This window comes from Vipera berus (assembly GCF_964194415.1).
Source record: "Vipera berus genome assembly, chromosome: 2".
NCBI lineage: Eukaryota > Metazoa > Chordata > Lepidosauria > Squamata > Viperidae > Vipera > Vipera berus.
Window position 1 is genome coordinate 251,102,519 of NC_138203.1, and position 16,831 is coordinate 251,119,349.

Here is a 16,831-nt window from a genome sequence, read left to right on the forward strand (position 1 = left end):
AAGATATTCTTTTTAAAAGATCAAAGCACTACCATTTTTATCTCATAGAGTCCTGACAGATAAGGTGCCTTTGGTGTTTTGAAAGGATGAGATCTCACATCAGGTGCATAACAATTTGGCCTGCTTCTGCAAACACAATTAATTTTGGTATTTATACCATTGTCCTTTAAAATGAATGTAAATCATATTTTATATATATATGTGGTTTTTTTAAAGGAATCTCCCACTCACTGGTCTTTTTTTTGTTTTGTTTTGTTTTTTGCTAGCTCTACAAAACTGAGCTTTACTATCTGTTAAACTCAGACTTACTATGTAGACATTCATTCCTCTGTTGTTCTTGGGTCTTATAGCTACAAGGTTCAGATTTCACCTGCCTGCACATCTTCAAGCAATTAGCACTATTAGCTTGAAGCTATTTCACATTCAAGGACCATGGTGACATTCAAGTCCACAAGATTTCTGCAGATTAAAAGAGGGAAAAAAGGCTTATTGAGAATGCAGACTGATCTCCACCTATCACTATGATCACTGTCACCTAACACAACTGGATGAGCAAAATGCTTATTGCATTTAGTTTCTATCAGAAAATGGCTCTGGGATCATTCTGTATTTATTTTTTTTAGAATGATATCCTGACTAATACTCAGGTACCACGACTGTTGTTGCTTCTAACTTACAGAAAGGCTTAAACTCATTGTACAGATTGCTTTTTCAGGTTTCAGTTTTAATGACAGGCAGACCCATCTTTAATGAGTTCCAGTGATAACTTTTGAAAGTATTTTTTTAAAATAAGATTGAAGCAGATTAGCAGTGACCTTAAAAGATTAAACTAGTACAGTTTAAAGATAAATAATCAGCCTTTAGCTCATTAGATAGCCACAATGCATGACAGAAGGTGACTTTCTTGTAATAGTGATAGAATCCAGATTTTTTTTGCATATTTCATATTTATAGCAGAGAAAGAATGGTACTCCAGAAAATGGGACTTTGGGGTTGCTTTTGTTCTACAGGAAAAACAACTATGGCTGAAATCAGACATGTCAAACTCGCGACGTCACGTGATATCGCGCCACGTATTGGGATGGTTTTGCCATTGCCAGCAATGGGGTGGGTGCGGCTTCTGGATGACGCGTCCAGCCCGCGGGCCAACAGTTTGACACCCCTGGCCTAAATGCTGTCACCATATCAGCAGTAGTCGCTGTACAGCCTGTAACTGCAGAGGGTATAGCTTGGCTGTAAATCTTTAAAAAACAAACTTGTATACACTGCAGGGGTGGCATGCACCCAGGTTCCAATAGAGGAACCAAGGCATTTGTCTAGGGTGGCACAAGGGGTAGTGATGGAGTGACTAACCAAAGCACGCTGCTGGTAAGCCCTCAGTGAGTACAAAACCAGGTAACCACTAGATAGCAGCAACGATACACAGAAAACTTTTATTCTTTGCTGCCATCAAGTGGTCATGCAGGTATCCACAAATCTGGAATGCTGATGTATCCTGAGACAGGCTGCTTCATCCTTGGGAGAACAACAAGAGCTTTCATTGCTGTTGTTTGTCTCTGAACTATATTTTTCAAAGATCCTGGAGCACTGGGGAACTACCAGAGGACTGGAAAATTGCTGATGTAGTTCCCATCTTCAAAAAAGGGAAAAAATAGATCCAGGAAACTACAGATTTATCAGCCTGACCTCAATACCTGGAAGATTCTGGAAGAGATAATCAAACAATGAATCACTGAGCACCTAGAGGCAAACAAAGTCATTACTAAAAGCCAACATGGGTTTGCGAAAAACAGATCATGTCAGACAAATCTTATTGCATTCTTCGACCAGGTGACAAAATTAGTGGACCAGAGGAATATAATTTACTTGGACTTCAGTAAGGCATTTGATAAAGTAGATCACAACCTACCACTTGATAAGATAGAAAAATGTGGGTTAGACAGCATCACCTAAGGAGGGGTGGCGAACCTATGGCACGCGTGCCACAGGTGGCATGTGGAGCCATCCCTGTGGGCACACATGCCATTACCCGGGAAGGAGGTGGGGCCAGGCTCCTCATCTCCGCTTCTCCACATGCGCTTGCGGTCTCTTTCTCTCTCTCTGCACTCTTGAGCTGGAGCAGGTGCAAGAGCTAGGCAGATCAGGGCTGGATGGTGGAAGCAGCTGCCAGCGTGAGTCCAAGTAAGACTGCAGAGCGATTTTGCAGGGCCCCCCCATGGCCAATCTGGGTGTCAGAGGCCTTTTACAAGCCTCTGGAGCTCAGATCGGGCCACTGGGGTGCTGCAAAATTGCCCCGTGGCCGTGGATTCGAGCTCAGGAAGGAAAGCAGGGCGATCCATGCAGGGAGTGGGGGGTGAGAAAATGGTGGCGGTAGCACAGCGATCCGTGCGGGGGAAAGAAACAATGGTGGTGGCGGCGACAAGGAGATCCATGCGATGGGGGAGAACAGTGGCGGTGGCACGGCGATTCGTGCGGGGGGGGGGAAATGGCGGCGGGGAAAAGGAGATCCATGTGGCGGGTGAGGGGGAACGGCGGCACGGTGATCTGTGTGGCAGCTTGGCGCAACAATCTTCCCTCCCCCTGCCATGGCAGGCGGTTATTCACCGCACTGGGCCATGCTCGGACTGCCACCGGGTGGTGGCGAGGAGACAGCCCGGCTTCCCCTCGTCACTGCTGGCCATCTAGGCTCTGTGGCCCAGCTCTCACCCTCCCCCCCGTAGGAGAAAGAGCCTGGAGAGAATGGAAGAGAGAGCTTGGAGCGAATGGGGGAAATGTGCGAATGTAAGGAGGAGAAAGAGCCTGGAGGGAACGGAAGAGCTTGGAGCGAACAGGGGGGGGGGAAATGTGTGAATGCAGAGAAGAGAAAGAGCCTGCCCTGGAGGGAACTGAAGAGCTTGGAGCGAACGGGGGAATGTGTGAATGCATGGAAGAGAAAGAGCCTGGAGGGAACAGAAGAGCTTGGAGCAAATGGGGGGGATGTGCGAATGCATGGAGGAGAAAGAGCCTGGAGGGAACCACAGAGAGAGCTGGGAGCCTGGGGGGGGATGTACAGAGCAGAAAGTATTCATTCACACTTCCCGTCCCTCCCCCCCTTTGCTCCAAACTCTTTCTTCAGTATTCATTCACACTTCCTGAGCACAGAGGAGGAAGGAAGGAAGGAAGGAAGGAAGGAAGGAAGGAAGGAAGGAAGGAAGGAAGGAAGGAAGGGACAATGAGAAGGAAGGAAGGAGATGGGAATGAGAAAGGGTGGCAGGCAAGGAAGGAGGGGAGGGGGAAGGAAGGAAGGAGATGGGAATGAGAAGGAGAGAGGCACATGACCCCTGGGGATGCTGCAATGGTCATAAGTGAAAAATGGTCATAAGCCACTTTATTCAGTGCTTTTATAACTTCAAACAGTCACTGTTGTAAGTCAGGGACTTTATCACTTTTTTCTCCCTTTTTTGGGGGGGGTGTCATCAAGTTTTTGACACCTTGCTAGGCGACTGGAAAAGCCCTGAGTTAGAGTACTCGTATTGCAGCTGCTTTCTTGCAGGTATGTGGAATGGCATGAGACCCAGAGGTTTTGCAAAGTTAAGTGAGGAACTTGGTTACAACTTATTAGGAAAGATAAAATAGACAACCAAGAATGCTTTATTGACCATTCTTCGTCCAGATTTTATATCAGTTGCATCTGCTAGTACAGGCATTCTGCTTCAGACTTTTGTTATTTTCAGCATCTGGTAAAATGAATGAGTACTTTTCCAACAACCTGTAAAATCCAAGACACTATGCTTTCATTGTTTAATTCTCCCCTCATACAGTAGTGGCCAAAATTGTGGAAACCTTTTGGGAAAGGTGTACAGTAGAAATGCCACCTTTGGTTAAGTTTCCACCAATTTTTCTTGTAATATCTTTATAACTGTATCCTTGTTCACTTAGTAATACTATTTTACATCGCTTTCTGGGCAACCAGTCAACTCTTTGCACCATTACTTTAATTTTATTACGTTTTACAAACTCAAAGAACACAAAAAACACAACCAACTTGATAGTGAACACATAACACACTGACAAATGTCCTCCTCTCAGCTTCCATACATGACAATAATTGAATCCTACTGTGATCTGATTGGCTTATTGCCAAAACAAGATGAGGAGCCTCCTGCCCACTGTCCCACCCGCCAGAGACCTCCTGGATCTCCCCCAACCCTGCCCGGCCCCCACAGGCATCCCTCCTCAGGAGCAACATCGAGGTGGCCACGCTCACCCATGCTGCCATGACTACCACAGCCACGCCCACTCAGTGGGCCACGCCCACCTGGCACCCGGCGATGCATAAGTGGGTTTTGGGTTGCAGTTTGGGCACTCGGTCTCTAAAAGGTTCGCCACCACTGACCTAAGGAGAAATTTTCTGACAGTTAGAACAATTAATCAGTGGAACAACCTGTCTCCAGAAACTGTGAATGCTCCAACATTGGAAGTTTTTAAGAGACTGGACAGTCATTTGTCTGAAATGGTATAGGGTTTCCTGCCTGAGCAGGGAGTTGGACTAGATGACCTCCAAGGTCCCTTCCAACTCTATTATTATGATTATATTATTATTATTATTATTATTATTATTATTATTATTATTATTATTGTTGTTGTTGTTGTTGTTGTTGTTGTTGGTAACAACAACAACAACAACAACAATAATAATAATAATAATAATAATAATAATAATAATAATAATAATAATAATAATAATAATATGTAGTCAATCTCTACTTGGGTTGGCACAGTGCAGTGTGCTCCTTAATTTTGGCAACTTTAAGATGTGCAGATTTCAGCTCCACAAATTAAAGTGGCAAGGCTGAGAAGCATTGGCATACAGGTAGTCCTCAACTTATGAACACAATTGGGACCCAAATTTCCATTGCTAAGAAAACTGGTCGTTAAATGGGTTGTGCCCAATTTTGCAAACTTTTTTGCCATGATTGTTAAGCAAGTCATTACAGTTGTTAAACGAATCATGTGGGTGGTAAGCAAAATCTGGCTTCCCCCATTGTTGGAAGCCAACTGGGAAGATTGGAAATGAGCCTTTGGCACCTTGCAACTGTTATAAATGCATGTCAGTTGCTGACTACCCAAATTTTGATCACCTGAGCGTGGGAATGCTGCAACAGTCATAAGTGCAAAGGCCAGTCATACGTCATTTTTTTCGGTGCAGTTGTAATTTCAAACGGTCGCTAGAGAGCTGTAAGTTGAGGACTACATGCACTAAGTCCCATTTGAGAGGTTTCCTTTAGTTCTCAGACAGCTCTTCTTAGAATCCCTAAACTGCAAACTAAAATTGCAACCCTCATCATTGTTTTAGCACAGCTGTACAGTTATCCTCTTGCTTTATTATGCGAGGCTAATTTTAAAAGCAATTCCTGCTACAAAAGAGTATCTTTTTTTGTTGTCCCAGAGGGTATTCTTAATCAGGAATAACCACAGGCTAAATTATAATGCGTCTGGTGCCCTTTTGGTAAAGCTGCCTGCTCATCCTGTGTTTGTTAACAAACATCTCTAAGTACAAAATTGTTGGAGAAATGCTTTTTTCCATTATTTTCAGCAACTTCAATTAAAGTAAGAGGCTTATGGGGAAGAGGTAGGAATTAAAAATGTATGGATTTTCCCCAGCAAAGTTTTAGTGATCATTCCCACATAAGCGCTTTCTCCTTTGGTGTTAACTGTCTCAGAGATAGGCCAATTTAACTAATATTCTCCAACAAATGTTGGTCTTTCAACAGTGAAGGGAGAACCCAGCAGCTAATCAGATTTCTAAGCAATTTTCAAGGAATGGAGCTCTTAAGGGCCTGTAAATGTAAATGGGTGGCATTTCCAAGAGATTTGCCAATTAACGAATACTAGCAGACCTCAGTATTCCTGGTTGCCATATTAAGGTACAGTCCAGATGTACAGGTACTCCTCTGCTTACGACCACAATTGAGCCCAAAATTTAAAAGGCTGAGCGAAAAAAGTTTTTAAGTGAATTTTGTCCCATTTTACAAACTTCTTACAACAGTTGTTAAAGGAATCGCTGCAGTTGTTAAGTTAGTAACGTGGTTATTAAGCGAATCTTGCTTCCCCATTGGGCTTACTTGTCAGAAGGTCACAGAAGAGGGCCAAATGACCCTAGGACACTGCAACCATCATAAATATGAGGCAGTTGCCAAGCGTCTGAATTTTGATCATGTGACCACAGTCTTAAGTGTGTCCATGGAGATTTTCAGTCGTAGTTGTCTCAGAGGTACTTTTTTTTTTTTTTCAAAAGGAAAAAAAAACCCAGAGTCCAGTTGCTCTTTGAAAAAAACACCTTTGGTCATAAGTGTGAAAAATGAACACAAGTCCCTTTTTTCCAGTGCCACTGTAACTTTGAAGAGTCCTTAAATGAATTGTTGTAAGTCGAGGACTACGTGTATTTCTCCGGACTTTGAGCCTCACTGGAGCGTAAGCGTGCAATGCTGTATTTGGGATGGCCTTCTGAATTTCTGCAGAAAACTCCTTCCTAACATCTACAAACGAAAAGTGAAGCCCCACAGACACACTGTTCAGTTTAAAATGTTTTTGTTTAGCCAGCCTAATTAAGAAGCCTAATTAAAAGATTAAGTGGTGAGGACTGCTGAGTTAGTCAAGGCTTTTTTTTTTTACAAGAAACCCTCAATTTCTTCCAGTTTGCATACTGGGAGCAGAAAGAAACGGGTAATGCTTTAAAGAAAAGGTGATTCCTCTTTAAAGCAGATATTTCCCATTCTTTCCTACTCCCCTCCTTCCTACAGCTGCCTAGACTTTCTGTGATCTGCCTTTTGAATGGTTTTTGTGGCTGATCAGTTCCACCTAATGTGTCTCTTGATTTCTGCTATTGTAATACTCAGACGACATGCTGTTCTCTTCATTTTTATAAGCTTTAGATGCTCCTGCCTGTCATACTCTGCCAGTTTATCTTCAGCGTCTGGATTTGCTTTCAGACTTGCATGTCTATCAAGCTGCTGTTGCTTTGAATGTAAGATCAAAAGAAGATGAATTCCAGTGTTAAAAAAAATATCCTCCTATGAAGAAAAGATTGGGTCCTGTGTAAACTGACAGCTCCCAATGAGTTATTTTAGGTAGCATTAGCACCTAGAATGACAGACAAGTCCAGGAAGTTACATGCTAAATAACAAATATCAGAGATTGTAGCACATTTTACAACAGCAATACATTTTCGGGAGGAATCCTTCCCCCCCCTTTAAAAGGTAAACTACTGTTGCTGGTTGTTCCACCCCTCAACCCCTTTACAAACCATCTTCAAGTGTCAGCTCCACTTTACTTGCCTTGTCAATATCTTTGTCATTTCTCCTAGATGTCAAGAGAGCAGGACTTTAATAGTTGAGGCTGAGGAAGGGGAGCAGGAGAGATGAGGAGTGGAAGACAGTTTACTTAATCATTTGGATTTAAATAGGTATTTTGCTTTGGTGAAGGGAAAGGAAAATGTAAGAAAAAGAATGAATCTGGGGAAAGATATTAAAGGCACAGACTCCTGAGAACTTCGATGCAAAGTCGGATTTGTTTGAAAGGGGGGGAAATGTTATGAAGGAATTTGAATAATTGCTATGAAGTCTGGCCAACCTTAACAGACATTTATTGACATAAGTGCGTGGGTACCATGAAGAGTGTGAAAAACAAGCTTTCCAAAAACTATGTACAAATAAAGGATTTGCCTAGCTTCATGGCTAAGATGCATTTGCCGTTGTTTCAGCTAGTTATGTATGATTTTAAGCATGCAGCCATCTGCTTTAATAGGGTAGAATTAATATAATTTTTTGGCGTGTTAAGCACAACTTTGAAATTACCTGCAAGCTCCAGTTGACTTGGAGATGGGGGGAAAATTGCTTAAATTCTTGTGGTTTCTTTGTCGTTTCATAAAAGCAGACGTTGCTACTGTGGAGGCAAGCCTCCCGTTGTTGCCTACAAAGGGCAGTGCTCCAATGTGTTTTCCCTTCAGTGTGTGCTTCAGCTGCACAGCACTTCCTGTTTATTCAAACATCTTTTTGCCATTCTTCACCCCCCTGCTTCAGACAAACAGCCAGGACACATCTTCGGCAAGAAGACGGCAAACTAGAGATTAACAGTAAGCGCTTGTTCTGTGAAACTAAACTCTTTATATTGTCTTTTGAAATATCCAGGGGGAATGAGGGCACAATGTAAAGCTGCAAGGAACTTTTAACTGGCTATCTTGCTTGCAATTATAGGAGATTTTCATCGCTGGGGCTTTAAAGCAAATAAGATGTTTACTGCCTTGTGAATGAAAACAAGATGGATTGTAAGCGGGTTTCTGCTAACTTTTTCCTTGTTTTGGGGGGTGCCGTCTTGCTTTTCAAGTATGTATCTCAGGAGGTTTCATGTTATCACTTACAGAGGGAGGAAAACCGTTCATTTGTTGTGTGTTTATGTGTGTATGTGTACACATGTTTAAGTGAATGAGAGCGAGCAAGCAACCATTGTCCTATCATTGTCTCAAGTTCAGGAAGAACGGCATCAAAGAAAGAAAAAAAGGAGGAGAAAGGGGCTTGAACAAGTCTTTGCCTTGTGGCTATTTCCATTTCTGAATCAGTCTTGTTAATATTTGTAGAAAACAAATGCTAATGAAATGCTGGCTACTGATTGGGTGCTGTCTCTTTCATTTATAACTATTCTCTTGGTACTACAACAAGCAGAAGGGAAAGAATGAGGGAAGGAAAACTTATTTGCAAATAGTTTACTTTCACATCAAAGACTGTTCTTCAGAGTTGGAGTATTGATTTAATACCAGAAGCTAATGCTTACAGCAGCTGCTACCTTTCAGTAGAACTTGTTTGTATCCCTTAAAACATACTGCATTTTTGTTGGCATTTTATGATATTCCTCAAGGAAAGTCCTCTTAACACTGATACGTACCTTTTTATTTAATTGTTTGAAGCAGTCTCATTATAGCCATAGAGTGAAAGTGGAAAACGAAAATATATAATAGGAAATAGCATCCTTAAAAATCTTTTATGAAATCTGCAGTATGCTGAATATTTTAAGAAGAAAATGTTTTAGAACAAATTTCATATTTATGAACAACTGCAGGTGCAGCACACATTTAAGAATACGTGTGATCCATCGGGAAGGATGTGGCAGGAGTGGCTGATTTTCAGAAATATGCAATTGGGAAAAATAACAATGTTGGCAATTGCTTGAGGACAGTTTATTTAACTGAAAGATTAATTGCGTAGAGAAGATGGAAGGGGTGACTACAATTATTTACTCAGATGCTGGTGTAGGTGTAGGCCTGCAAAGCTCACTGTGGGAACAGTGGTCTGTTGCTTTTCCTAGTATATCAGTCTGTTTGATGACCATCAGATTTCCCAGCTCACTGATTCTGTTTTTTTCTGGAAAGCAAGCTTGATTATTTATCAGAAGGAAAAGGGAGTAGCTCAAGTAAATAAACATGTGACCAAAGTCTTGTTTTCTTTGTGGCCATAAGAAATTCACGGAAATAATAAAAGCATTGTGTTTTTATTTATTTATTTTTTAAAAAAGAGAAAGTAACATTATGTGTTGATTTAATTTTGAAGGAAGAAAAGTTTACGTGTTTTTTCAGTGTTCCAGGGCTTCTGGCTTTCTGAAAATTTACAAGGTTCTCAGGCAAAAATTAATCTGCTGCTTTGTGTACTCTTCCACTGGAATGTTTCCATAGATAACATTACCAACTGCTTGGAACTTGAACTGGATTGATTACAATAAGGCTTGTTTCTCTACCTCCCTTGAAAAATGTCACTTTCTTCTTTTAACCCATCAGCTAGGCGCTGGTCTATATGAGGAGGTTTGCAGACTTGAATCAGAATCAGAATAGAGCTGGAAGGGACCTTGGTGGTCCAGTCCCTTCTTAAAAATCTCCAGTGATGAAGCATCCACAAAGTCTGAAGGCAAGCTGTTCCACTGGTTAATTGTCCTCACTGTTAGGAAGTTTCTCCTTAATTCCAGATTGCTTCTCTCCTTGATTAGTATCCATCTATTGTTTCTTGTTCTGCCCTCTGGTGCTTTGGAAAATAAATTAACCCCCTCCTCTTTGTGACAGCCTCTCAAATACTGGAATACTGCTATCATGTCCCCACTAGTCCTTCTTTTCTCTAGACTAGCCAAACCCAAATCCTGCATATGTTTTAGTCTCCAGGCCACACTTGTGGAAGGTTGGATACTGATTTTGGAGCAAAATATCCACAGGGCAGTTATGCTTTCATCTCCACCTCACCCCAGATCAACTGTTTTCGGTGAGCATGTGCAGTTTGCAACCATGTTAAAGCGCCTTTTTATTTTTGGACATGATTCCTATGAATGTTATTATATACACAATTTTGTTTTCAATGATAGCTCAGGAAAATATAAGAAGGAAAAATCCTATGAACAATGAAGAAAGGAAAGTATATATGGCAAAGTTACTAGGAGCAATGTTGTATATTTTACTGATTTCATTAAGTTCCAAAAAATAATACAAAAATGGTTTTTATATTGTATATATGGATATATAGTTAACATAATAGATTTGATTAAGAATCTTGTGTTACCTCTCAGAATTGACCATCGTATTAGTCTATATAACATTAAATGATTACCGTCTTTCTGTTGATAAAACCATACTGAAATGCTGAAAGAAGTCTTAATAGGTTTCTTTTGTCCTCTTCCAGCTACCAACTTTAGCAAACAATTTTGGAGTCTGAGCTAACAATGCATTATAATATTACCATGGATCCTGCTGGGAACAGATTTCTTTAACATGTACTTATATAAAGGGTGAAAGAATAGCAGGAATAAAGTCCAGCTAGTATTCATTCTTCTTTCTGAAAACATTCAATTTATTTTTAATATATATGAGGTAGGCAGAATTCATAGCTTTTACAGCTGTTCATTACAAAAATATCCTACCTACTGAAAGCAATATAAGCTCTTCACAGAGGCTGTGTGTCTCTTTTGTATGAATTTCTGGACTGACAGTGTGACCCATACAGCATCATCTAATAACAGTCATTCCAGGAAATGCTGGGAAGAAGCAGTCTCTATAGACACCTCCACATTACTTTGAACATTGGCAGCTTTGTTATTCAGAGAAAAAGGATACCATTTTTATTTCCAAAAATAAGTGCAACCTTGTGCAACTCTTTTTAATAACCACCACATTTTGATCACATAACTGCAGGAACACTGCATTAGTTATAAGTAAATTTTTTCCCCAGCACTGTTGTAACTTCAATTATAAGTCAAGGACTACTTTATTGCTATGAAGCCTCAGTAATGCCAGTCTGGGCCAAGGAGCTTTGTAGAATATCTTGGCTTTCATTATGATCTCCTGTACTATGAGACAGAGAATGACTCTTTTATTGGGACAGCTTTATCACTGTGTAAATTATGTCACTTTGTCATAATTTGTGGATCAGATCAATCTCATACCACATCCAGTTTCTCTTATTGGCAAACCTGAAGCCCTTAAAATGGCAACAGTAGTAGGAAAGCATAAGAGGGGAACTGATTGCCTTGTCCTACTTTTGTCTCCTAGCAACTTATATTCAGTGGTATACTGTTTATAAAACTGGAGTTTTATAAACAACATACTTCATGTAGCTGTAAAGATTAATATCTGTGACTTATCTAATCTTCTTTTAAAAAGTCTAGAAACCATTTTCACCCATTGAAATATAGTTAGTTTGTCAGTTAGTTATTGGATGACTTCACCTATCGTTAAAGAGAGAGAGAGAAACTTCTCTTTTTCTTCACACCACCATTGTGTTATTAACATCAATTATTTTCCTTTTCCGACTCCTCCAGAACCTAGTTGCACTGAACTATTTTTGTCTTCCCTAGTTGTTAAATGAAAAGGAATATTTCTTTTCTACTTGCTAATTGGTCCTTGCACTATGTTTACCTCACAAATTCATATTCTGTTGTAAGACCCTGCTGGTGAAGTGAGTTATTTGTGACATTCAGTAGATAAAAGAAAACAGATGTCCAAAAGATAGACTTGATGAATTTTTATATACAAAAAGAGGATTTTAGATATATTATACTTGTCAACATAGTACTAACAGACTTGCTTCTTTACAAATGTATCTACCTACTCATTCACACAATAGTTTATCCATGCCATTCCATGGTGAATGTTTATAGCCTTGAAGATTCATAAAAGCCTGTCAATTTTTTTTTAAAAGAAGGCATTCTTTTGAATAGATTGTATTATCCCAGTCTATTAAAAAAGTTACAGACCAAAAATGTGCCCTCATTTCTCATCTACAGTTTATGTGCTAAAAGAGATGGAAAGGTTATTTAAAAGCTCTTAAACAATGGTTGACAAGCTGCATTGGAGAACCGAAGTCAGCATAATAAGAGTTGGGGACCATTAAGACTGAATGGAGATCTGACGGCTAATTTTATAAAGTCACATGCAATCCTAGAGGATGGGAGGGTAGGCAGACAAGCCCTATGCTAGCCAACTTGCTTTCTTTTCAGTGCTCTTCTTCTTTCTTGTCTACCTCCAGAGAAGTAAAAACTGTTGATTAGCCTTTAGAATTACAGGGCAAGCAGTTGGATTTTGGGTCAAGGGTGAGCTGAGATTCTCTGAAGCACCTGGAGAAGGTGAGAGTTAAACTGAACAATTGAATAGATGACATGGGTTGACCTTGTAATAAAGGTTACTATTAGCAGTCCACAGTCTTTTCTACCAACATTAAGTTTTAACATAGAGAAAGGATAATATCCTCTTCTTGTGCTTTGGTGAGGTGTTGTTAGCTGTCTGTGGTTTAATTTAATTATATACTCAGTGGCTGTAAATACCAGGAGTCCTGACTGTGAAAGTGCCTGCAGTATCTTGGAACCCATGCAAAGTGCCAAAAGGGATCTGCAATGAATGCTACTAAACCAGATCAGCTCAGAATTTAAAAACTTAACAAAAATTGCCACCCATTCCTTTCCTTTTATTTTTGAGCATCTGTTTTTACCCCCTTTGGCTCCACCATCTGAATACACGACTAGGTTATACAATGTACAATGTTTGTTTCTTTACAACTCCCATCATTCCCATACCAAGCATGACCTGGGGCCATCTTGGCTGGCATCTTGGGAATTGTAGTCCAGTTTATCTTGAAGGCAGGAGGTTGGGGAAATGACATTGTACTTTTTAGGATCTTCGTTTGATAATGAACCAAAATAAAATATAAATGTGGATGCCAAGGAATGTTACAGGTATGTCATTAGAGTTTACATTTCACTGAATCTGTTATTCTGGTATCCATGTATGGATCTGAGACTAAAATTGCTCGTGACAGTGTTTCTTTCATGCCAGTAGATACTATTTTTCATACTGAAAATTTTCTTTGTTCAGATATTTATAGTGTCTTTTAGAGTAATAGGTCAAAATAGAAATAAAAGCAGAACAGTCTGGATCTTTGCAAAGAAATATGAGGCTTCCTTTGCTTATTATAGTTACTGGTCACTCTTCTTTTTTAATTAATAGTTGATCTTATTTTCTAGCCTATGGAACTAAATAAATTCAAAAGTACCATGTAATCAGTTTCAGCTTTAGCATCTCAGTGAACATATGCCGAAGGATGCTTCCCTCCCTGTTTCCATGTAGGGCATCTTGCACAGGACTATTTCTTTCTTCTTTTACATTGATGAAGTCTTTACTCTTCCCACTGTTAACACCTACGCATGTACTGAACATCTCCAAGGAGACCAGGAAACCCTTGAGTCCAGCAATGGTGAATCCTCCAATGAGGCAGCAAGCAGGGGACACGTCCTTAAGGCATGTAAGCTTCCAGCTGTCCTCTTGCAGGCATTAATTTCCTTCTGGCTCCTACAGGCAGGCTTTCTCCTTCATATCTGAAATGTTGGTGAGTCCTTTAGCTTCCTTGGAGTGAGCTGCATAGGAATACACTTCATGAATCTCTTTGTTCTTTTCCCCAGTCTCCAGGTTTTATCACCTGCTATATACTCAAAAATTCCAAATGTATCTTCAGCTGTGCCACTGGCGTCCCAATTCCTTTTATAGTTTCCCTTGCCACTGTTTCTTAGATCCAGCTATTGCTGATTTATTACATGGGGGTGCATTATCCCCCTTGAAACAAGCGCAGGGACCTTGAATGTATAGCATTCCAGTTCTTGTTTGAATTTTAAAGCTAGTAGTTGTGTTGTTTGCTGATGTTTTCATAACAGCCAAAGACTGGATCGAATACTGAACAACCGAAGTCACTGTTTAACAGACTTTACTTAAATATGTAAATGAATATGAGGTTATTTGAAATAACAAGGCCAATAGCCTCATAAACAGCACGGGCAAAAGCCAATAGCATAGATATGCAATTATGGTCTAACTCTAGTAAAAGAATTAACGTTTTTTTATGTTAAAGGGAGTCCAGCGTCCATAGAAATACAGGATTTCCTGTTCATTTATTTATTTCTCCTTAAGATAGACAAAGTAAGGGCAAAGCAAGAAGGGTAAATGTGAGAAAATATGAGCCTGAGATCACCTCCTAATCTCTTCCTGGAGATCAGGAAGAAATGGAATGTATGAACATGGCCTAACAGAACTTTTCCAGAGTTTGCCAAGGAGCAGTGATACTGTTATTTTAAATGTCTGCTTCTCTGCGAGATATTGCATTTATATTCTTTGAGATGGCTTTAAAAGGAGGGTATTGATGTCTCATTATAATGTGAAACAGTGACAAAATGGTCTTACCAACAACTATCTTTTACATAAACTGATCCTTCTCATCAGATTTTAGAATGACTATATACAGAAGCCAACTGCCATGCTGATTATAAAAATTCCACTCCATTTTTTTCAGTACATTGGGATAATACTGAATTGTTTGAACAATGGGACAATAGCGTTGAGAGTTGATTGAGATCATCATTACAATTCAGGTGTTTTGGCTTTGCTATACTACTGTTGGAATTTTATTGAGTAATTTTGGTGGGTTAATTATGTGTTGATATTAAATGGACATTATATCTTTTCTTCCCCCCCCCCTTTCATTAGGACTGTTCTTTCCTTTTGGCTGTGTTTAATTTATTTTAATCATCACAATGTAGGTTCTTTTCTGACCACCACTACTGTTTTTTCTTGTTAGTGTTATTGTTTATATATCACTAGTATAAAAAAGTAAAAAAACAAAAAGCAACTTATTCCATAGATTACCCCTGTCCTCCAAAAAGAGAGTAACTGCTGGGTCAGTCCTGTGGTGCTTCTTAGATTTGCTTCTCTTTAAGACAGGGCTCTTCAAACTTGGCCCTTTTATGACTTGTGGACTTCAAGTCCCAGAATTCCTCAGCCAGGCACGCTGGGAATTGAAGTCCACAAGTCATAAAAGGGCTAAGTTTGAAGACCCCTGCTTTAGGATGTGTACATAATGGCTGTATTCACATTGCATCTCAAACCAAAAACCAGGTTAATAAAACATAGTTGCTGCATTCATAAAATTGGTTAAAGACTTATGAAGACTTCATGTGAAGGCCTCTTCATTTAACATGATAAGACACTGGCTGGGTTCACCCAGTGTCATCTATCAGAAAAAAAAAATAGTCCACCCTATTTTAGCCAAGCCTGGCCTGTTAGCATTTCATTAAGTTGTTGTTGTTGTTAGTTGCGAAGTCGTGTCCAACCCATCGCGACACCATGGACAACGTTCCTCCAGGCCTTCCTGTCTTCTACCATCTTCTGGAGTCCATTTAAGCTCCCGCCTACTGCTTCAGTGACTCCATCCAGCCACCTCATTCTCTGTCGTCCCCTTCTTCTCTTGCCCTCAACCTTTCCCAGCATTAGGCGCTTCTCCAGTGAGTCCTTCCTTCTCATTAGGTGGCCAAAGTATTTAAGTTTCAATAAGTTAAGTTAAATGGAACTAATTTATTTTATATTTTTCCTCAGGCTCTCCAGGTAGCAAGACAACTTCTGTTACAGCAACAGCAGCAGCAGCAACAACAACAGCAGCAACAACAAGTTAGTGGGCTAAAGTCTCCCAAGAGGAATGACAAACAGCCAGCCCTTCAGGTAAGAAATATTTTCTTAAAAAAACAAAAAACCTTTTGACTTGCTTGAATAAGATATGTTAAAAGGATGCAAATAATAAATAATGGAAGGTGATTTTTTTTTAAAAAAAGGTCTACTTTGCTTTTGTTGATATTCTTTACTCAAACATGTTTGATAGCATTATTGTGGTGGAAATGGATCACTGCTGCATACTCTTGAATTTTTCATCAATAAATCAAAGAACTTGTGAGGAATATGAAAAGAACTTAGATAGATTCAGGCAGGTACAGGATTCTGTTCTTTACATTTCCATGTAGAGCTGAACATCACCACTCTTTGAAATCTTGAAGAGTCTCTGTCAGATAATATAGAAAACAATAAATGATTATATGGTCTGAATCAGAATAAGGCAGCTTCCTATTGAGAAGGTCATAAAAGGGAGATAATTTCTCAAAGACCTTCCATCATACACCATTGATATGTGATATTCTGAAAATGGGGTATTAATTGTTCTTTAAATAAAAGATTTGGAGAGAATAGAGAGTGTTCGAAATAAGGGCATATGACAAACCAGAATCCAGGAACTATTGTTTTGAAACGGCATTGTGAACTGCTATTTTAAACACACAAGTCAGTTTTCTAGTGAGATGATGTTTTTATTTGGAAACTTCCGAATATTTATGTTTGTGAAAATTACATATTTTCAGTTGAATATGCAATATCCGTTGAGCAGTCTTTGTAAGAAAGCATTTTAATTGTTTAATTCTGTATTGTTAGAGATCAATTCATGGGCCAGTATGATATTATGTT

The 16,831-nt window shown here is 39.7% G+C and overlaps 1 protein-coding gene across 19 annotated transcripts in view; it reads left to right on the top strand.

Annotated features, from left to right (window-relative positions):
* The window catches only part of FOXP1 (forkhead box P1), a 678,799-nt gene that overhangs the window by 486,420 nt on the left and 175,548 nt on the right, over positions 1 to 16,831 (top strand). For 18 of the 19 annotated variants that reach the window (XM_081321542.1, XM_081321526.1, XM_081321537.1 and 15 more), the window contains one exon: positions 15,920 to 16,042. In XM_081321542.1, coding sequence (XP_081177668.1) covers positions 15,920 to 16,042 — 123 coding nt within the window. Of the gene's footprint in view, positions 1 to 7,954; positions 8,114 to 15,919; positions 16,043 to 16,831 lie in introns of those variants that run through there. The other variant, XM_081321533.1, reaches the window with a different exon arrangement.